Source organism: Eurosta solidaginis, chromosome 3, assembly GCF_040869045.1.
Source record: "Eurosta solidaginis isolate ZX-2024a chromosome 3, ASM4086904v1, whole genome shotgun sequence".
Lineage (NCBI taxonomy): Eukaryota > Metazoa > Arthropoda > Insecta > Diptera > Tephritidae > Eurosta > Eurosta solidaginis.
The window spans coordinates 23,616,014-23,639,859 of NC_090321.1; the positions used below are offsets into that span (position 1 = coordinate 23,616,014).

The window sequence follows — 23,846 nt, forward strand, 5'->3', positions numbered from 1 at the left end:
CATATCATACAAACACATTCCAGGGTTACCCAAGGTTAATTTTCCTACCTGATGATTTTCCCTTATTTTAATTCAAAAGAACTTAACTGAGTATGTAATGTTCGGTTACACCCGAACTTAACCTTCCTTACTTGTTTTGAGCTAAATATGTGTATTCAAAGAACAATAAACGTTAATATCAATAGTAATACATAATTTGAATGCCAATAGTACGTCGAGGAGTTTTAGGCCGATCTTCTCTTGCAACTTTTGGAATGCAACGTTTAGGGTTTCTTGAACAATGTTGGAATCTTCAAGATAAATTTGAGTTCTATGCAGATCTTAAAGACCAACAACTAAATTCAAAAATTAAGTGGAGTTGGGCGCTGAGTTAAGTAAGTATGATCCCAATTATACGTTCAGTTTGTCTGAAACACATCTATTCCGATATTTCTATTTGAACAACCTCAACCCATCCATCCTTTGGGTTCTTAAAGGTCTCAGTGGGTTTCAAACACAGAACTGCGTATGTATGTGTCACAGTAGACGCCCCCTTTCTTTCTAGCTACATATACGTAAATAATTAAGAGCAAACTTCATAAACGCACTATTTTGATGGTAGGTGGGAATTAAAATATTCAGTGCTAAAACTGAATAAACTTTGTTTAGTATACAATTTAAAAATGATTTCGTCAAATATTAAGCCAAATCGTGTTTGCGTTGTAGGTGGAGGCCCCGCAGGTCTAGCAGCTGTAAGACATTCATTAGCCCAAGGCTTCGAAGTGATTTGCTATGAAAAGAGTCAGTCTATTGGCGGACAATGGGTGTACACAGAGCCAACGGGTGCCAAATATGAAACTGACATCCACAGCAGCATTTATGAAGATTTACGGTGTGTTCAATCGGTTATTAAAAAAAAAATTTTATTAAAAAAATGCAATTCTTTTTGTATTTAGTACCAATTCACCCAAAGAAATGATGGCCTATCCTGACTTTGACTATCCCAAAAATATAAAACAATCTTTTATTAGCCATCACGAGGTTTTGAAATATCATCAAGCATATGCAAAACACTTTGACCTGACACCACATATCAAACTGGAACACGAAGTAATACGTATTCGACCATACAATGGACTTTGGGAGGTACTTCATTCACAATTTATTTCAGTTTCTCGTATGAATTGCCAAAGATCAACAATTTTGTGTAACTTTCAGGTTTATGTACTCAATAAAAGAAGCAATCAATTGCTGGTGCAGGAGTTTAATTTCATATTTGTTTGTAATGGTTGTGCTGTCACACCACACTATGCGCCAGTGAAAGATTGGGAAAAGTATCAGGGCAAACTTATGCACAGTCATATGTATCGAAGAGCAAGGGATTTCAAAGGTATATGACACTAAAAAATATTGTAACGACTTCAGGGAAATTCCGCTTATTTGCAACCTTCTACTAATGTTCGTATCACTAAACTGTTGAATAAATAACTCCAATATTTAATAATGCAAAATGGTCTTTATTAGACTACTTTTAAAATACTTCCAATAACACTTATACTTCGCAACCAATAGCGTGCTTAAATCAAACTGATTGCTCATGCCTCAGCTGGTGCTGCTTTTATACTCTTCGGTTTCCTCGTTGGCATATTTCTAGGCGTTTCTCCTTCTAGAATTTACTAGTTCGCTGAAGATTGCATACTTTTGTTAGTATCTCAGAAATATGCATGTGTATGTGTGAGAACTACTTTGCTGATGATTGCATACTTTTGTGAGTATCTCTCCGCTGCTATATGTACAAATGTGTAGACATAATGATCGATTTGTTAATGTAGATACAAGTGACTGCTTAGTATCGGCTTAGAGATGATAGTATCCCTTAGTGTTGCTAATATTCGTCACAATATAATTATTATCATTTCACTGTATAACATTCGGCTGGGTATTGAACCAAACAAATTTTTTTGAAGTTATTGGCAAGTAAGCAAACAAATTTATTTCAACATTTTTCGAAGTGATGACTTAAAGGGATACAATACGTCACATACGTAGCGCGCAAGGAAGAAACTGACCGCTGAGTTGGTTATGTGTGTTTTAATGTAGAACGCCAAATAGACAGCCTAACAGTTGTTGTACCCTTCCTACTTTGCCAATTTTCTATTTATAGATCGCGTCTCTGAAAATTTGGTTTAAACAATTGAAAGAGTCTTTATTCAAGCTCTTTCGGGTTGTCAGGATTTTCTGGATTCCGATTAAATAAAAACGCTGCCGATTTATGCACATTAGCACATTATAAATAACAATTCATGTTTATTAAAGTTTAAAGTTAAATATAGGAAAATATGTGTGTTTAAATGAAATTAATTAAATGGTTTAATTTATTGAAAGTAAAATGAGTATTAGAATGATTTCTCTGCCCGTTGCCGAACCGACGTTGTTCACGGCGCGTTGTTCAAATCTAAACTGCCCTTTTGTCGCTGACATTGAGTAAGGGTTGCCAATTGATTATTATTCCATTCATGTGCAGAGATGATGTATTCAGTAGGATTAATTACTAAGGTAGGGTCAGCCTAACCGTTGTATTATATTGACCATAGATTAGGTTGCCTTTATATTATATTGCTCGTATTCTTAGGATGACCTTACATTCGGCCAATCCTGATAACTGGAGTCGCCCTCGGCTCCGTCGTCGTCGTTGTCAAAACCATCAAAATTGGGTAAACTACACCATGGCTTCAACTTATCTGATGCAAAAATTGAAGTATAATGTCGTTGCTTACGTTTCGATCCAGGTATGTCTTCAATGAGATACCGGTCTTTACCTATAACCTTTGTTATCAAAAACGGCCCTTTGTACAGTGGCTCCAATTTGCGAGAACCACCAGTGCTCACCTGTTCATTTTCGGCGAGAACAAGATCGCCGACGTTGTACTGTGTTGGTTTACGATGTCTTTCGTCGAATTTAGAGTTTGCTTTCTCCCTTTGCTGATTTATTCGATGCACGGCATCTGTTTGTATCTCTTTCATCTCGTCGTTGTTGATAGTTTTATCTTCATGTAATGCTAATATCAATTTGTTTTGTAAAATATCTCTAGGCTTATAACTGAATAAAAGTTCTTGGGGTGTTCGCTGTGTTGTTTTATTCTTCATCGTGTTAATAGCCCACTGTATGCTTTGAATTTGTTCATCCCAGTTTTTGTCGTTTTCAGTTGATGGAAGTAACATACCCATAATAGTTCGATTTGTACGCTCGGCATGTCCATTTGCCCGTGGAGTTCGAACTGCGTTTAAAATCTGCTTGATGTCGTGATTGTTACAATAATTCTTAAAGTCATTTGATGTGAATGCTGTCCGTCGATCTGTTACGATACGTGTAGGCACTCCAAAATAACTGCTCACCTCATTCATTAGTGTCAATACATGTCGGGTTGCAGTACTCTTAACTGCTCGTACTATCGTATATTTTGTAAATGAATCCACTAAAACTATAATATGCTCGTTTCCCTTTTTACTACGGGGAAAAGGTCCAAGATGATCAATATGTATCGTTTTAAACGGTACAGGATCGACTTCATCGTAATGGTACGCCCCTTCTGTTTTACCACCCCGCTGCTTATTGTACGCACACTCGACGCATGATTGTATAAAAGATTTTATGAAATTTCGCATACGTGGAAACCAAAAGTATTTCTGTGTTTCTTCTAAAGTTTTCTCCGTGCTAAGGTGTTTAACTTTCTCATGTACGCTAGCTATAATTTTGTAACGCATTGATTTTGGTACTAACCATAATTTATCACCTTTCTGTTTTCGGTAAACCCGCCCATTTTCGAGCTTATATTCTTCATTTGTAATTTTGTCACCGCTTTCTAATTTCTCAATAATAGAACGAATATTATTGTCTTGCTGTTGCATACTGTACATCCAATCTCCCATTTCTATTGTTGTTTTTGAAATTTTTAAGGATGCTGTCTCTATATCTATGCTTTTTTCGTTTGGTGTTCTGCTTAGGAAATCAACATGTTCCATCCTCTTGCCTGGTCGATGTTCTAACTTAACAATAAAGTCCTGGATACGTAGCCACCAACGTGCAATTCTTGGTATCAACTCACGCTTCTGCATCGCTGTAGTAACTGCATTACAATCAGTCACCACTACAATTTCTTTACCTTGGACGTAATATCTAAAGCGCTCTAGACTACTAACCACTGCTAAAACTTCGAGTTCATAGCTGTGAAAACTACGTTCGCTATCTGTTGTGGATCTGCTATAATACGCAACTGGTTTCCAGTCACTGCCTTCCCGCTGTAAGAGCACGCCTGCAATGCCAACAGAACTGGCATCAGTATGTATTTGATGATCTGCTTCAACGCGATAACCTGCCATCACCGGCTTCGATGTTAACGCTGTCTTCAACATCAAAAATGCTTTCTCTTGCCTATCAGTCCATTTAACCTGTTGATCTTTGCGTAATAATTCACGCAACGGCTCGCTTATAATCGAGTACCCTGGCACGAAGCGTCTAAAATATCCACTAAGACCTAGAAAACGTCTTATATCGGTTACAGATTTTGGCACTGAAAAATTATTTACAGCCGCCGTCTTTATATTGCCTGGACTTACACCACCGGGGTGAAGTTCATGTCCTAAAAATTCTATTGTCTGCTTCATAAATTCGCATTTGTTGATATTTAAAGTAAGATTAAGTTGGCGTAAAGCTTCAAATACTCTAGTCAACTTTTCGTACATCTCGGATATATTGTTACTACCAACCAATATATCATCCATATAGTGAATCATGTCACCAGGTTGAGTCCTATCTTTAATGTTTTGCATTAAACGCTGGAATACCGCCGGCGCATTTCTAAGCCCGAATGGCATTCGCTTAAATTCAAATAAACCGTCTGTTGTTATGAACGCAGTGTATTTTCGACACTCTTCTTCGATTGGTACCTGATAGTAACCACTATTTAAATCTAAGACTGAAAAATATTTGTATCTCAAGGCTTCGCTCAGCCTTTCTTCTATGTTTGGTGTAGGATAAATTTCTTTTGTTGTAAACTGGTTTAGTCGCCTGTAGTCAACGCAGAGGCGTTCACCGCCGTTTTTCTTCTTAACCAAAATAATTGGACTTGCGTATTCTGATTTCGATGGGCTAATTATGTCGCATGACAAAAGCTCATTAATCATTTCTGTTACAAGATGCTTTTTTGGCTCAGGAACCCTGTATGGTTTTTGAGCAATCGGTGTATTCGTTGTCAGTTCAATTCTCATTTTCGTCGCATTAGTTAAGCCAATGTCACAAAGCTTTTCTGCAAAAACGTCCCTATTATCTTCCAATAACGCCTGCAAATTTGAATTCTCGTCGTCTATACTACAATTAATGTTACTAAAATTCGTTACTGGATTTTCCATGACTAACTTTTTCACCTGCGTAGAAAATGTAAAGTTGTCCGCTTTTATTTCTGCTACCATGCCGTCATTTTTAAAAATATCTTGGCCCAAAAGTACGTCCGTCGTTAAAATATCGTCATCGACCACAAATAAATTGACTTTTAAATTTATCTCATCAACTGTCATGCATACGTTGACCTTATTCTTTAATGTACGCTTTCCACCGCATATACCTACTATTTCTGCAGCGCATGGATATATTTGGATGTTCAACTTTTCTACAGCTGATCGCTGGATCATACTACATTCACTTCCAGTGTCTACGAAAGCTACTAATGACTTACCATTTACAATGACTGGTTTTTGACAAAAATTTGTTGATTCTTGTAACTGAGAACGCTTGACAACAACTGCTTTTTTCCCGCAATTTTCTGCTTCATTATTTGGATGAAGTTTATTACAGTCTTTACATTTACGATTCTGCTTCGATTTCGGACAATTTCGCGCGATATGTCCACCTTCTTTGCAATTGTAACATGTTACGCTTTTCGTTTCGACCGCGCTTCGATTGATATCTTTAGCACTTTCTTTATTGCGATTGTTTATGTACTCGTTTTTAAACTGTTTTGTTACCGACATATTTTGTATATAATCTTCAATTGTTTCGCGCATATCTTTCAGAGAATTAAACTTAATTGGAGCTATTGCTATTTGCAACTCACGATGCTTTAAACCGTCGCGAATGTATTTTATAATTGTACTTTCAGTCAAGCCATACCGTCGGCCTAGTCCGCTCATTCGAAAACAATATTCATTAACTTTTTCGTTTTGCATTCGCGTTGCACTTGCCATTTTATAATGAATTTGTGCATCATTCAATTCAAAACTAAATTCACTTTTTAACGCACTTGCCAAATCAGACCAATTAGAGTAAAATGTTGGTGCAGCATCTAACCACATTCGTGCAGCACCTTTTAATTTGCTGTACACTGCCAAAAGTAAACATTTCTCATCCCATTCGTATGCACTTATTGCACTGTCCACCCTATTAACAAATTGTGTCACTGTTAGAGAGCTTTCGTTCGTTGGGTTAAATTCTGGTATTGTCTCAGCAATTTCTTTTACACTGGCATTTCTGCCCACCACTCTTATTGAACTTTGGGGTGACACAACTACACGCTCTTCATTTACACTAGAGCCACTACCATTCACTTCTTGTGCATTTGTCTGTTGACTTGGAACCAAACTTTGTATTTTTGTCATCATAATTTCCATCATTGCTCTTAAATCATTTACTTGCGTTTGTAAATTTAATTCAGAATTCTCGATTTGGATTTCATCACTACCTAAGAAATCACACAATCGTAACACTAATTCAGCTTTTGTTCCCGTAGTTGAAAGATCATTATTACGCAGCTGCTCTTTCAGCTCGTCTACTTTCAACGTTGACACTTTTGTTTTCATTTTGCTATTTTGTTTACTTCTTTTAAAACGAGTATTCTAATTAGAATTTGTTTACTTATTTGTTTTGCTTCACTCGTCCTTTCGTTCGAGTTTTATGACACGTTGTCTCTTTTGTCTATTTATATTTTCATACACACGAATGGTCGTGTAAGCGAGATCGACACTTTGAAATTATTACAATAATAACATTAACGACCATTGTCGTATTCTTTACTCGTTCACTCGCACGCTCTACACGCAGACCGCAGAGTTAATAAAAAAAAATCTTGTATTTATTACTTCAAATACAAAGCTCTGATTTCTATTTTCTATGTTCATCAACCGTTCGTACATTCGTACGCCCTATAACTATACTTTGCCACAGTTATATTCGTACGCCTATAATTCACAATTTCTGCTTTCTTGCTTTTGCCTTTTTTTCCCCGCAAACCGCTCGTCCATTCGTACGCGCGATAGGCAACAAATTTTGGGCAACAACTACAACACGCAATTTGAAATCAACCACCGAAATTCACTTGCTCTGTCTTACTTTGTATGTATCACCGACCGATCGTCCATTCGTACGCGCGACAGGCAACACAACAACAATTACAACATGCAATTTGAACACAAACGGATTTTCGTTGTTTCTTTGCTTGCAACTTACGATTTATAGCAACGCTCTATGACACGAAGAAAAAACATGACAATATCGTATGCAATTCAAATACTTTCCGTTGATACTGCTTTATCGATAATGCTTTACCGACGCTCGTCCATTCATACGCTCGTAGGCAAACACAACAACAAAACATATGTATGTACATCAACTTTCGGTTTGTGTCTTATGTACAGACTTTGAACATGTCTACACTTGTCAGAATGATGCATGTATTCTGATGCAATCTTCCTGAAACGAACGAATCTTCTCAAGAATTCGTTGTTTTACACACACACATATTTTTGTTCTATTATATTTCAATATAATTCACACTGTCACTGTGAGGCTATGCGGAGCATCTCACTTCTGAACTGAAAGAGTCTTTATTCAAGCTCTTTCGGGTTGTCAGGATTTTCTGGATTCCGATTAAATAAAAACGCTGCCGATTTATGCACATTAGCACATTATAACTAACAATTCATGTTTATTAAAGTTTAAAGTTAAATATAGGAAAATATGTGTGTTTAAATGAAATTAATTAAATGGTTTAATTTATTGAAAGTAAAATGAGTATTAGAATGATTTCTCTGCCCGTTGCCGAACCGACGTTGTTCACGGCGCGTTGTTCAAATCTAAACTGCCCTTTTGTCGCTGACATTGAGTAAGGGTTGCCAATTGATTATTATTCCATTCATGTGCAGAGATGATGTATTCAGTAGGATTAATTACTAAGGTAGGGTCAGCCTAACCGTTGTATTATATTGACCATAGATTAGGTTGCCTTTATATTATATTGCTCGTATTCTTAGGATGACCTTACACAATTAAGCAATGCTATTAATTGACGAATTATTATTATTTTGAAATTAAAAACTGCAATTTATTTGCTGAATAAAATTATTAACGTCAGTCGTTATGCGTATCACGTTACGCCACGTAAGTGCTGTCAGTGGAAAATGGCGGACGTGGTGACGTTGACGAATTGCATCTGCTGAGCACATTAGCTTCCAAAACACAGGAATTTGGAATTCGCACTTGGGCTCATCCTAACGTATATTTTTAGTTGCTGTGTTCAAAAAATCAAAAAACTAAAAATGTATACTTTGGCTACAAATAGCATATCTTCGAAAAAGTCAAAAGCGATAATCTACACAGCTACTCAAAAAGAGATGGCGGATCTGGTAATGCGACATATGTATGTTTACTCATGCGCTTTGATGCGCTGAACCTGAATCCTCGAATAGAATTGGCCTAACGGGTCGTGGTTCGGCACTTGCCTCAGAAAACGCTTGATCGCCAGTGATATTTACGGTTTCTTGAATTTAAGATCGAACCACAGCCGTTAGGGTAATTCTGATGATAGGTTAGGTTAGGTTGAACTGGCCGGTCCATGAGGACCTCACATAGACTGAATGAGTCCATAGTGTTACCAGAAGTTTGTTTTAACGATCAAACTGAAAACCCCTATCAAAAACCAGGACCTATGTTATAAAATAACTCCGTGCTCTTGGCAAATACTAGAAGCTTCCTAGGACTTAATCCACTTGCCGCTTCTAGATCTGACAGCTGTATCACTCCTAATAGCTGGAGTCTTAGCCTGGCAAGCGCAGGACACGAGAACAAAACGTGCTCGATCGTTTCCTCCTCCAGCCCGCACTTCCTACATCTGCTATCACTGACCATGCCTAATTTAAAGGCATGAGAAGGCAGTGTACAGTCAGAATACCCGTCATGAGTCTACAATCTTCTCTTTTTAACGATAGAAACAACTTTGTTAGTCTAAGGTTGTAAGACCTACACACAATCTTCGACACTTTACAGCCCCACGCTTGAACCCACGCCTTTCCCGCTTGGTCGATCATGTGCACCTCTCGCCTTCGCATAATCTCGCCCAGTCTAATTGGGACGTCTGATGGTAGATTCGTACAAAGTGTGTGTGTTTGTAATGTATAGCTTTTAAAGAGCTCGCTCTTTTTATACTCAGCTGAGCAGAGCTCACAGAGTATGTTAACTTTGATTGGATAACGGTTGGTTGTAAAGGTATAAAGGAATCGAGATAGATATAGACTTCCATATATCAAAATCATCAGTATCGAAAAAAAATTTGATTGAGCCATGTCCGTCCGTCCCTCCGTCCGTCTGTCCGTTAACACGATAACTTGAGTAAATTTTGAGGTATCTTGATGAAATTTGGTTTGCAGGTTCCTGGGAACTCATCTCAGATCGCTATTTAAAATGAACGAAATCGGACCATAACCACGCCCACTTTTTCGATATCGAAAATTTCGAAAAACCGAAAAAGTGCGATAATTCATTACCAAAGACGGATAAAGCGATGAAACTCGGTAGGTTAGTTCAAATTATGCCGCAGAATAGAAAATTATTAAAATTTTGGACAATGGGCGTGGCACCGCCCACTTTTAAAAGTAATTTAAAAGTTTTGCAACCTGTAATTTGGCAGTCGTTGAAGATATCGTGATGAAATTTGGCAAGAACGTTGCTCCTATTACTATATGTATGCTTAATATAAATTAGCAAAATCGGAGAACGACCACGCCCACTTTAAAAAAATTTTTTTAAATCAAATTTTAACAAAAAATCCATTATCTGTACAGTATATAAGTAAATTATGTCAACATTCGACTCCAGTAATGATATGGTGCTATAAAATACAAAAATAAAAGAAATTTTCAAAATGGGCGTGGCTCCGCCCTTTTTCATTTAATTTGTCCAGGATACTTTTAATGCCATAAGTCGAACAAAAATTTACCAATCCCTGTTAAATTTGGCAGGGGCATAGATTCTAGGACGATAACTGTTTTCTGTGAGAAAGGGCGAAATCGGTTGAAGCCACGCCCAGTTTTTATACACAGTCGACCGTCTCTCCTTCCGCTCGGCCGTTAACACGATAACTTGAGCAAAAATCGATATATCTTTACTAAGCTCAGTTCACGTACTTATCTGAACTCTCTTTCTATTGCTGTAAGAAATGGCCGAAATCCGACTATGATCACGCCCACTTTTTCGATATCGAAAGTTACGAAAAATGAAAAAAATGCCATAATTCTATACCAAATAAGAAAAAATGGAGGAAACATGGTAATTGGATTGGTTTATTGACGCAAAATATAACATTAGATTACCATATTAGTAGAAGAAAATGAGAAAGTTCTGCAGGGCGAAATCAAAAGCCCTTGGAACCTTGGCAGGAATACTGTTCGTGGTATTACATATATAAATAAATTAGCGGTACCCGACAGATGATGTTCTGGGTCACCCTGGTCCACCTTTATGGCGACATCTCGAAAAGGCGTCCACCTATAGAACTGAGGCCCACGCTCTTTAAAATACTCATCAACACCTTTCATTTGATACCCATTACGTACAAACAAATTCTAGAGTCGCCCCTGGTCCACCTTTATGGCGATATCTCGAAAAGGCGTCCACCTATAGAACTAAGGCCCACTCCCTTTTAAAATACTCATTAACACCTTTCATTTGCTACCCATATCGTACAAACAAATTCTAGAGTCACCCCTGGGCCACCTTTATGACGATATCTCGAAAAGGCGTCCACCTATAGAACTAAGGCCCACTCCCTTTTAAAATACTCATTAACACCTTTCATTTGCTACCCATATCGTACAAACAAATTCTAGAGTCACCCCTGGTCCACCTTTATGGCGATATCTCGAAAAGGCGTCCACCTATAGAACTAAGGCCCACTCCCTTTTAAAATACTCATAAACACTTTTCATTTGATACCCATATCGTACAAACACATTCTAGAGTCAGCCCTGGTCCACCTTTATGGCGATATCCCTAAATGGCGTCCACCCATAGAACTATGGCCTACTCCCTCTTAAAATACTCTTTAATACCTTCCATTTGATACACATGTCATACAAACACATTCCAAGTTTACCCTCGGTTCATTTTCCTACATGGTGATTTTCCCTCATTTTGTCTCCATAGCTCTTAGCTGAGTATGTAATGTTCGGTTGCACCCGAACTTAGCCTTCCTTACTTGTTACATCTGTAGACAGAAATAAAAAAGTTTGCTGGTATGATAATAACGCAAACTTTTTTTGTTTTGCAGTGCAATAAATCGCTTTTATATTTTTCGAAGACCATACTTTTTTAAACACAACACACACAATTTCGTAGTTCGAGAGCCAATGTCTATGTTTTGGCGGCTCACTTCGAACAACGGGGAACTCACTTTTCTGCTCATGGATCGATCTCTTCAAAAAAATGTTGGCATGTAGGCCATGCACATACTTAATTAACACATTAGGGCAGCTCAGAATTGTATGCGAATGGTCTATCATGGTTTATTTTTTCAAAATTAAATACCAAATACCCAACTTCCTATACAAATCAAAATTTTGCTTATATTTGCTTTAACAACGTTTCCAACATATATGTAATACTCCTATATTGCTACAAAAGGCTAGGTACATTCCCAAACATCAGAGTGCCGATATATTGCTGTTCAAACGTTTTGGTTTTGTATTCAATAATCGAATGTACCTAAATTAAAATGTTTTCTTGTCACACTTATGCTGATACAATCAGAAAAATTTTATAGGCTGTCTTGTTTTGATTTCGAATTCAAAACACGTTGCGAGCATTTTCTATTAGCAATATAGGAGTATTACATATATGGTTTCCGACATGAAAAGCCCAAACTGTTTTTTATTAATTTCTTTAATTTTAATGTTATTTACTTTTCGTTTAAAAGATGAAACAGTCCTTATTATCGGCGCCGGACCTAGTGGTATGGATTTAGCTCATCACATATGCAAATATGCCAAAAGTGTCTACCTCAGCCATAACGTGACGCAGCCACCTTTTAGCAATTTGAAGCCGAATATTGTACCGAAACCAGCTGTAAAATATTTCACACCATCCGGTGCTTGTTTTCTTGATGACAGCACCCACAATTTCAGCGTTGTAATTTATTGCACTGGCTTTAATTATACGGCACCATTTTTAAGCACCGACTGTGGTGTTTTCATAGATGAAAATGTAGTATACCCACTTTACAAACACTGCATTAATATTAATCAGCCAACAATGGCATTTGTGGGACTAAAATTTCTTGTTTTTCCTGCGCTAATGGATCTTGAAGTGCGATTTGCACTCGAGTACTTTAGTAAACGTAAGACACTGCCCAGTCGAGACGAAATGCTGCAAGAGACAGACGAAGAACTGGCTGAACGGAAAGCAAATGGTCTTCAGAAACGGCTAACTCACGAAATAAATGGTTTAAAGGTGAATAATTAGTTCTAAGCTATCGCCGTTAATCACGATTGTCGAATTTTGGCCAAGCGAACGTTCGGCCTTTCGGTTGTATTGCCTTTAAACAGCCTTTTTGCTGAATTTCAGTCATCACGTAACAAAATTCAACTTAGGCCCGGTTTTTCAGTACAAGTTCAACTCAGTTTGTCAGTTATACTATGCTTAAACTTATTCTGCAGTTTTCCAGTCTACTTTAACTGAAGTTTAAGCTAAGCTTAAGCGGTCGATCTAGCTGGGCCGAAGGAATAATACCTCTAAAACGAATTCTGATGTCCCCCTCTTTGGGTCGTAGGGGCAAATTTTTAAAAATCTCACTTTGAAATGCCTATGTTTTTTCTTTTTGGAGTTTATTTTACTCTTTAGAAATTTATTTAGTCAGAACATATGTAAATGAAAAAATGAATTTAACTTATTAATAGAAAAGAAATTAAAAAAAAATTATTAGAAATTAGCGTTTTTACAACCTCCTTTTAAAACCAAGGCATCACTGTGGCACAATTGCAGATCGTAAAATTGCTTGTGTTGTTTTTTTTAAGCCACCACAAGACACAGCAGGTAGAATTGAAATTGCCCCTACCCAAAAGTTCGACCCACAGGGGGGACATCAGAATTCGATTTAGAGGTATGGTTCCTTCGGAAAAGTTTCTTATTTTGATCCCTAGAATACGATTTTCACAGAGCAATGAGCGATTTTTAAATCGACCCGCCCTACTAGGCATACTTCTAAAATCTCAAGAGTTGATTCGTACCAGTGGTTCAGCTCAAAAATAATAGCGTACTCAGCAAAAGAGCGAATTTTTATAAAGAAAAAAATGCTATTACTAAAGTTGGAAAAATTTAATTAACAACTTGTGGTTCTCTAACTGGAGTCAAATGTAAGATTTCATACTACAGTTTTTTCACGAAAATAAAATGAAATATTTATAATTTAAAAAATAAATAAATGTAACACGCTAACCTCCGAAGAGATTTTAGGCAAAGCTTCTCTTCGAATTTGCGTCGTGCTCCTTTTAATTTTTCCTACAAATTGGCCGGACGGGACCTAATTTGTTAGCAGAAATACAAACGGAGTGCTTGTGAAACACTGCCGATGGGCAATCCCGATTATAAAAAGTGGGTTCTAATTAAAAAACCTTGTTTCTAAAATGTTTATGTTGCTTTGCCTGGGGGATGAACCCAGGATCTTCGGTGTGGTAGGCGGAGCACGCTACCATCATACCACGGCGGCGGCTATATAATTTATTTTTGATTACTTACGCTTCATTACTGATATCAATTACGTGTTTATTTTTAACTATAAATGGCTATTTGCTTTGGTGGTACCATCTAGGAGATTTTTTTTCAACTTCACCTCAACTCGATATCCAATGTAGGATGTCAACTGGAAAAAATTGTTGAATATTCATTTGAGAACTATACATTTTTCAATATCTCTGGAAATTAGAATATTAATTAGAAAATATTAATGACGTTTCAGACCAACTGGAAAACTTTTAATTTTACAAAACTTCTCAAAGGTTGGATAGGGATTCGAGAATGAAGTTGGATATCAACTCAAGAACTATATGGTTTAAGAATAATTAAATAATGATGTTGGATATCACTTCCGGAACTATATATATAAATTTCGCTGAAGAATTTTTTTCCATGTTTGTTGGGTAAACAAAATATAGCTGTTGCCGTATCTACAATTATCTAGATAATAAAAAAACCAATGTAGCCGCACAAAAAGCATACCCCAAAGGCGGTCCTAAAGGTGCAGTGAAATAACTCCCATGAAATAACTCCCAATGAAATAAGTCCCAATAAAAATGAAATAACTCCCTATTTTAATAAATGAAATAACTCCCAAAGAAGGAAATGAAATAACTCCCAATATTTGCCAGTTATTTCATAATGAAACCACAAGTCCCAAAAAAAAATTTAATAACTCCCAAATCAAAATTTGAAATGGTATCTTTATACTATATAATCAGTTACAATGAGATTTGAAAAATACAGCAAACTATTATGTACATATGTAAAAGTTACAATTACAAGAAAACTTGAATATTGTCGTTGAAGTAAACGTAATTTATTTTAAAAAATCACATTTTTTTATGAAATTAACATAATTTATTAAAAGTAAAAAATAAAAGGAACAAGTCTGCGTAGAACACGTTTCTGCATAGGCGGCCTTCAGCCGCGCACACAGCCGGACTTGGCATGGCCCAGCCCAGGGTTATTTTTTATAAGCGCGGCCAAAGGCCGCTTATGCAGAAAGGTGTTCTACGCAGAATTACTGTGCATCGCGCGATTTTTTATTCCAAATTTTCTATTTTTTTGTAAAATAAATAAATAGAGTTGAATGAAAAAAGTCCATTTTGTGATAGTGATAGTTATACCATGGTAACTTTAACTACTAATTACTAGTAAATTGTTAATAACAATTAAAAATTACTTACTGATTCTCGTTGGGGAACTCCCTGAGAACCTATGTGCCAAATTTCAAAGTTCAAACCCCTTTGGTTTACGAATAAAACCAATTAGTCCCTTAATGTATAGCCGACCCATAGAAACTGTTAGAAGAACGTCAAAGTTTGATAAAATTGTATTTTTAAGAAAATGAAATAACTCCCAACAAAAATGAAATAACTCCCAATGCCTGAACTACAAACAATGAAGTCCCAATAAAAATTAAATAACTCCCAATCTCATAAAATTATGAAATAACTCCCAAAGAAACTTTATTGGGGATTATTTCATTTGGGAGTTATTTCATTATGAAATAAGTCCCAATTTGTATGGAAAATATTTGGGAGTTATTTCATTTTTTGTTGAGAGTTATTGCATTTGGGAGTTATTTCACTGCACCGCCTTAAACTGTGACTGAAAAACTGCTCAGTAGTTGAACTGCAGTTTAAATTTGACTAGAGTTTAAGCAAACTTAGTTTAAGCTTAGCTTAACCAACTACTGAAAAACGGGCCTTAGTGAAATAAAGTCGTTGGCGTGAAATCCGGGCTAGTATACAACTGTACCGAGTGCTTATCCAGCAGAAGTCTGTCAAACCGTTAGGTTTGGTAAGGTTAGGTGGTAGCTGCCCTGATAAGGATAGCTCACGTGGACAACACGAAGGTCCGTTATGATACCACACACACCAAAAATAACGGTGACTTAGATCTAGCTACTTAGAGAATCGTTGAGTACCAACGATAAAGCTCCGAATTATACCGATCTCAACTTTAGATAAATCCTCGGGAGATCCAAGTGAGTCGCGACCGAAGTACTTTCGCCTAGTTCTGGCAAAAGCTGGGCAATCAAGCATAAAGTGATTTGGTGATTCCACCTCATCATCCTCCATACAGCTGTACCGATGCGGGCTAAGAGATCCGCTTGACAGTTACTCGGGATAACACTATGGCCCGGGACCCAGATAATCTTAATTGTAAAATAATTCGATGCAATCGCAAGCAAAGTGAGGCACCCCCAGACCACCCTCGATCGCACTGTAGTTGAGCTCAATGCCTTAATAGCCGCTTGGCTATCAGAATAGATGTTAAATTCCCTAACCGTAGTAGCACTGGATAGCATTCCATCCACCGCATCTTCCGCTGCAGAAAGCCCATAGCCCACATCACGAAGCCTGACCAACGACCTTGCCACGGCCGCCTTTCCCGCAATATCTACTGGGTATATGTTCAGCATGACGTTCAGTGCCAAGGTAGGTGTTGTTCTGAGAGCGCCACTGATACCGATCAGTGCCGTCGGTTGCACGGATATTAACATTTTGGAGGTGCTCGCAGTGTCCAGTGCTTTCCACCAGACCAGCACCCCATATAGCAGAATCGGTTTGACCACCATCTCATTAAGCCAGTGTACTACTCCTGGCGAGAGTCTCCATCTCTTTCCGATAGCCCCTCTGCAGCAGTACAAGGCAACGGCGGCTTTCCTGGCCCGATCTTCCACATTGGGTCTCCAGGACAGTTTCTTGTCCAAAACAATCCCCAAATATTTAACCCTATCAGAAAGTTCCAACTGTACCCCTCCAATCGAGGGAGTTCTGAAATCGGTCATCTTATACCTCCTCGTAAAAAGAACCAATTCCGTTTTTCCCGGGTTGACCGCCAATCCACATGATTCAGCCCACCTAGCCACAGTATCCAGGTAGCCCTGCAGAACATCGCACAAGGTGCCCAGAAATTTACCTCTGACTAGGATAGCGAGGTCATCTGCATAGGCAACCACCCGACAACCATTGGTCTCCAGCTCCACAAGAAGCTCGTTGACTACCACAACCCAGAGCAGAGGAGATAGGACACCCCCCTATTGCGTGCCCCTGCACACCTTCTTCTTAATTATGGCCCCTCCCCACTCCGCTGCGACAATTCTGCCGCATAGAAGTTTGCTAATAAATTCAACCAGAGCCGCCTCGACTCCTAAACCCACCAGAGCTCTTTCGATTGCCCTCGGTAAGACATTGTTAAAAGCCCCCTCGATGTCTAGAAAGACACCCAGAGCATGCTCTTTGTGTTCTAGGGACCCCTCTATTTGCTTTACAATCGAATAGAGAGCCGTTTCCGTCGACCTGCCCTTGCAGTACGCATGCTGTGAAGCCGACAGTAACCCCCGAGGTATCCTTTCCCGTAGGTACAAGTAAATCAGCCGCTCAAACGCCTTAAGAAGAAACGACGAGAGGCTGATTGGCCCGAAATCCTTAGGTGATACATGAGATTCCATCCGGACCTGGAGATTTATAGGGCGCAAACGACCCTATAGCGCAGGTTATTTGACTTTCCCGTATTGGAATGGCAGGCACTTATGCATGGCCAACGACCACCGGCCATGCAGGCGAAGATCCCTGCGAAATTGGGACATCGGGAAAATGATTATCCCGTTAAAGCTTTAGGGACTCCTCGCTACTCAGCCACCAGTCCCCACCATCATCTCTCAGATACCCCATAGGATCAGGATTCCTTGAGAGTATTTTTCTATGCCTCGCGGATTCATTGCAGCCTTCTACGTTTTCGCAGAAGCTTCGCCAAGAATCTCGCTTGGATATCCTTATTTCATATTTATAAATCCCCAGACTCACCTTATAGAGCTCCCAGTCGGAGGGTAATTTACTCCTCCTAGCTCTGTTGAAGAGCCGCCGACTGGACGCTCTTAGGTCGTCAAGAGAGGGCGCTTGCCCTTCCCCCTGTAAGTTTTCAATGTACAGGACAGTTGAAAGGCGCTATTTCTTTGGTGGTGAATTTTTCCACCAGAACGTCTATCTCAGATTCGGACAGGTCCGAACTAACGGTAGGCGCCACAGGCAACAGCTCTCCCAGCTTCCTACGATACAAATCCCAGTTAGTACTTTTAGGGTTCCTAAAAGATATTTTACAGGAACGTTCTTCGTTCAGCGAGAACTGAATATATCGGTGATCAGAGAAGGAGTGCCCGTTGAGAACCCTAAAGCCAGATATCCGACCTTCCAGTTCTCTATTAACCAGGGTGAGGTCCAGGACCTCCTCCCATACCGCAGTAATAAAAGTCCCTATTACATATACAAAGCCCCTCATCTACAATAAAAGTAAATAAAGACTCACCTCTAGTGTTGGTATCCGAGCTTCCCCAGGTGCTAAGATGGGCATTAGCATCGGCACCGATGATCACGCCAACACCTCTCCGCCTTGCTTCAGCGGTGATTTCGCCCAGTATCGCAGGTGGTGGTCCCGCTACGTCCCCATGAGGCATATACGCTGAGACCACCCACATTTCATTACTGCCTCGGTCGAGGTAGACCGTGGTTACGTCAGCATTGCTGAAATTAGAGAGAATAAAAGCTTTAATCTCGTTTTTAACAAGCACACACAGGATCTAGGCCTACCTGCCTCCCCATGCACCAAGGTGTTGAATTTTCCAGTCCTTAGTTCAGAAATCTTTCTGCCGTTACTACTCAGCCACGGCTCCTGGACAAGGACTTTATTCAATCCGCCTTTTTCAAGGCAGAGCAACAAATTTGCGGAAGCCGTCTTAGAGTGCTGAAGATTAATTTGACGGATTTCCATCAAAACCGCTCTTCTTCCGCACCCCACACTTGGCGGATTCGTGTTAGTCTTTTCGATTCTAAAAAGTCCCCCTCAAGGCCGCTATCCGGAGCCGATTGTGTAGTCGCACTTCAACGGTGTCGTGGTTATCTATGCTACGCAGGGAGGCCACGCGAGGGTTGACGCAGTACCTTATGGGTAATGCGTTCAGAGCCAGACCGGACGCAAATCGGGAAAATTTTCAACCGCACCTACACCACCACCTTAACGGCGACGGAGCCGGAACGTACCTTGAGGTCCGCCACGGTTTTAACGGGACGTGGGCAAGTTCAGCATTAGCCTACCAGCCATTTCGGTAAGGTTTCACCCCGGCCTACTGAGGTGGCAGAATACCGCACCTACCAGCCCAAAGTCATCAAGTCCAAAACAGAGTCAAAATCAAAATCCCCAACAATCTAGTTCTTCACCGTTGTGTACCGATCTTGACCCTTAAGAAATTCCTCCCTCACCTGAGCTCGGCACAATGACTCAGGGGTGCGGGTTTTATCAAGTTGTCCTCTCTAGATCCGCCATTATCAGTAGAAGCAGGGGCACCTCGTGCAGGACGTGATAACTAATCACGTGTGGCAATTCGTGTGGTCTAAGACTGATACCAGTCCCTGATCTAGAGCCTGGAACCATGTATGATATCCAAGCCAAGTATCTTAACCCCTTCTGTCAAACCGTTAGGATTCCGCAAAATTCTAGGGGAGTGGGTTCGTCGTTGTACAAACAAACAAACAAACCACCTTACACTCGGCAATCGTGACGCCCTTGTCATTATAACTTACATTTCATTTAATTTAATTTATATTTCTAGTACGATTATTATGAGAATTTAGCAAATACTGCTGGTATCACACCCATCAAACCGGCCGTAATTAAAGTAATGCGAGAGAGTGTTCATAAATTCCAAATAGCATTTGATACATATCGTGAAACTGTCTATGAAATTTTGGATGATGAAACTTTCATAATTCATTCAAATGTGAGTGCAAAGGAAGCGAAAAATGGTAAAGTGTGAAATAAGTAAATATCTATGTATGTATACAAATAAACACATTAGCAATAACGAATTAATACAAGACACATTACCCAGTCAAATGGTTTATGATGATTTGCATTCCTTTACGATTATATATAAAGTTTTGCGCTTTTACGGCCAAAAGCTATAATTCTAAGCTATATAAAATGAATGTGCAAGGTTGAGATATTCAAAAAATTGTATTTGTGGTCTGATTTGGCTCATATTTGGAACACATAATACATACAAGAATATAAAGCGACCTATGAAAAAAATCGCCGCTAGGTGGCGCAAGGAACGAGATATTCAAAAAATCGTATTTGTGGTCCGATTTGGCTCATATTTGGAACACATAATACATACAAGAATAGAAAGCGACGTATGAAAAAATCGTCGCTAGGTGGCGCAAGGATCGAGATATTCAAAAAAATCGTATTTGTGGTCCGATTTGGTCCATATTTGGAACACATAATACATGCATGAATAGAAAGCGACCTTTGATGTCCGATTTGGCTCATATTTGGAACAAATATTACATACAGTCCGGTAGAAGTGACATCAAAATATTTTGGAGTTTGAGGAGGGACAAGCATACGTGGCGCAGAGTCGAGTAAAGTCTTAGGAAAGATTACATATTGAAGACTTACATTGTAACAAATTGTCAGGAAAGAGTCCTTGTAATAATGAGTCACCAAATGAACTAAATAGAATGAGAAATAATAGGCAATTAAATAAAAACTAAAAACTTGAAAATAAAACAATTTTAAAAAATTTTTAAGTTAAACGGTTTTATTGAAAACAATACTTACATGAAGTAATAATACTAAAAGCTAGAAAATAATTAGGTAGGTCCTAGGTACTAGTCATCACACTCCTCATCAATCTAGGGCGTTGATCAGACAATTAAATAAAAGCGTTGCACTGAGCTTCGATTTAAATTCGTGTAGTCCTACTTTAAATTTTTTCTACAAATTGGAAGGACCACGTTATTTTGTGCCAACTCAACACCGTTTTGGAATATTTGCGATAGTATTTTTATGTTCTTTTAAACAGGGTGTAGAACCTTGGACCTTATACAGTAGGCGAGCAGGCGAGCATGCTACCTCCAAACTACCGCCGTCGACCAGGTTGGTTTGTAGGGAACTCACATATACTGAACCTTTTTTCAAGTGTGGTAGCCAACCAGTATCATTTTACTTAATTCCTTATGCTATTTTTAGGTATTGTTTTAATACCTTAAACTCTCCGCGACGAGGAGTTTGTGCCGAACTGACTGCTCCGATTGGAATCATGTTACAAATATGAAATTATGCACATATTTAGCAGGCGTGGCTCTGGCGTCTCAAAATGCGTTGGGGCGGGATGACGTACCAGGTTCAATTTGGTCCAATTAAATAGTTTCCAAGATGGTCGAGCAAACTCTTTGGGAAATTTACGGATATGGGTAGTCCTTTGAGTGATGTGAATCCGATACGCCCCGATACTAACACTGCTCCGGGAACTATTTTTTTTAACCCATTCCAACCTTTGAATTTGGGAGTCTTAGTCGCCTTCAACAAGAATAATGCCTTACTGTAGGAATATTCGAATTTTATTGGCAAAGAAATCCGGAAAATCGCTTAAAAATACTTCAATGTCGAAAAAATATACATTAAAGGATCTTTATTAAATAGATACTTTGACACTTAATAATATATTTTTTATACTCAGCGTACCTTGCACACAGAGTATATTAACTTTGATTGTATAACGGTTGGTTGTACAGGTATAAAGGAATCGAGATAGATATAGACTTCAATATATCAAAATTATCAGTAGCAAAAAAAATTTTGATTGAGCCATGTCCTTCCGTCCGTCCGTCCGTCCGTTAGCACGATAACTTGAGTAAATATTGAGATATCTTCACCAAATTTGGTACACTAGCTTACCTGCACCCAGAATAGATTGATATTGAAAATGAGCGAAATCGGGTCATAACCACGCCCACTTTTTTATATATATAATATTTTGGAAAACACAACATACAAATTTAGTAAATAATACACCTAGAATGTTGAAATTTTACATGTGGACTGATTGATAAAAATTTGGAAACATGTTTTTAAATGGGCCTAGCACCGCCCAATTGTGATAAAATAAATTTTACAAATATTATTAATCATAAATCAAAAATCGTTAAACCTATCGTAACAAAATTCGGCAGAGAGGTTGCCTTTGCTATAAGGAATGCTTTGAAGGAAAATTAACGAAATCGGTTAAGGACCACGCCCACTTTTATATAAAAGATTTTTAAAAGGGTCGTGGACGAATTAAATGAGCTACATATATCTTTGCAAAAAAGAGCTTTATATCAATGGTATTTCATTTCCCTAGTGGATTTATAACAATAAATAGGAAAAACTTCAAATTTTAAAAAATGAGCGTGGCACCGCCTCTTTTATGACTAAGCAATTTTCTATGTTTCGGGAACCAGCACGAAGAAAAATTAAGGGATCGTAATATAATTGGGTACACAGATTTTCCCTATAGCAGGAAATATTTCTGGGAAAAAATGGACGAGATCGGTTAAAGACCACGCCCACTTTTATATAAAAGATTTTTAAAAGGGTCGTAGACGAAAATAATAAGCTATATCTTATCGAAAAAGAGCTTTGTGTTAAAAGAATTTTACTTTCTAAATTGAATTATAACATTAAATTGGAAAACACAAATATTTTTCAAAATGGGTTTGGCACCGCAATTTTCTATGTTTCGGGAGCCATAACTCGAAGAAAAATTAACATACCGTAATGAAATTGTGTACACATATTTTTCTTCTAGCAGAAAATATTTCTAGGAAAAAATGGACGGGATCGGTTAAAGACCACGGCAACTTAGATATAAAACAAGTTTAAAAGGGTCGTAGACTAGAATAATAAGCTATAACTTAGTTTTGAATCAATGATGTTTCACTTATCAAGTTTTATTGTAAGAGGAAATAGGAAGACATTTTTTTTAAAAGGGCGGTGCCCCGTGTTATGTAAAAAGTAATTTATCTGAAATGAAATGTACACTTGAAGCTCACGCTGAGGATATAATGTTCGGTTACACCCGAACTTAGACACCTTTACTTGTTTTTAAATAGTGTTAACATCTACTTAAATTCATAACTACGCAATCTTCACAAAATTCTCATCATCAACAACTTTAAATCGACTTTGACGATATGTATCCAATTCGAAAATGTATTTACGAGAGCAAGCTTTCATTATTTTGGGCACCACTGGCTTGAGTTTTTTTATACCCGCTGTGACACCCAAGTCTTCATAGTAATCGAACTGCAATGAAAAAGCGAAGATTAATAAAGAAATAAGCTAAAATAGTAGAAAACAAACCATTGATTTCTGTACCTGTCTAGGTCCCATTTTGTGAGCTACGCGCTTTGTTACTCCACTAGCCCAACGCTCCTCCATATCCGCCTTCATATCTGCTAGCATTTCAGATTCACTGGGCATTTTTTTACGTCCCGTAAAGTATGTGAGAACAAAACGTACTTGTAAATCGAAAAGTTGTGCTGGACAAACTTGATGCGGCAACCCGATTATGGCCATTGATGATTTATTAATATTCAAACAATGTTTGTATAGAGGATATACATAATTGAAGTCCACGTTGAGACCACAATCGACACTCAAAAAAGGAAAGGTAAACTTGTAGCCAGTGCAGAAAATCACATAAGAAAAGGAAGCACTACTGCCATCCTTAAATACAGCGCCATCTTTTGTGAAACGCTCAACATCAGGTTTCTGTGTGACATTCGGCATGAAGTCCGTACGTGGTGCTGCTTCTAAATGATGACTAAGATAGATATGTTTGGCATGCTGGTAGATGTGATGTACAATGTCAATGCCGCTTGGGCCACCACCAACAACCAAAACGGTATGATCTGTAATGAGAGAGTGCGAGGAGCATCCGCCAGAAATCAGTTAAAAGGAAATAAGTTATTTATCTGTGTTA

General features: G+C 38.4%; 2 protein-coding genes across 4 annotated transcripts in view; one reads left to right on the forward strand and one right to left on the reverse strand.

Annotated features, from left to right (window-relative positions):
* Positions 1–23,846, reverse strand: part of LOC137246283 (senecionine N-oxygenase-like) — a 339,460-nt gene that overhangs the window by 308,503 nt on the left and 7,111 nt on the right. Inside the window, exons 4-5 of one of the 3 annotated variants that reach the window (XR_010951436.1) lie at positions 23,225–23,775; positions 22,173–23,167 (exon numbers count right to left, since the gene is read on the reverse strand). Coding sequence is in view for 2 of the 3 variants with exons in the window: in XM_067777392.1 (XP_067633493.1) it covers positions 23,000–23,167; positions 23,225–23,775 (719 nt within the window). In the remaining variant the exon portion in view is untranslated. Of the gene's footprint in view, positions 1–22,005; positions 23,168–23,224; positions 23,776–23,846 lie in introns of those variants that run through there. The other 2 variants (XM_067777392.1, XM_067777393.1) reach the window with 2 other exon arrangements.
* LOC137245861 (senecionine N-oxygenase-like) lies at positions 656–19,850 on the forward strand. Its single transcript, XM_067777069.1, has 5 exons — positions 656–871; positions 936–1,125; positions 1,198–1,369; positions 12,216–12,748; positions 19,647–19,850. The coding sequence occupies exons 1-5, from the start codon at positions 663–665 to the stop codon at positions 19,848–19,850; spliced, it is 1,308 nt and encodes a 435-aa protein (XP_067633170.1). The 5' UTR covers positions 656–662.

What these genes read in the sequence shown, in the direction of transcription:
- LOC137245861 (XM_067777069.1), top strand. Translation starts at nt 663, where the DNA reads ATGATTTCGTCAAATATTAAGCCAAATCGTGTTTGCGTTGTAGGTGGA. An exon ending in AGCATTTATGAAGATTTACG is followed by an intron (nt 872 to 935) that starts GTGTGTTCAATC and finishes TTTTGTATTTAG; the next exon opens with TACCAATTCACCCAAAGAAA. An exon ending in ACGAAATAAATGGTTTAAAG is followed by an intron (nt 12,749 to 19,646) that starts GTGAATAATTAG and finishes TTATATTTCTAG; the next exon opens with TACGATTATTATGAGAATTT.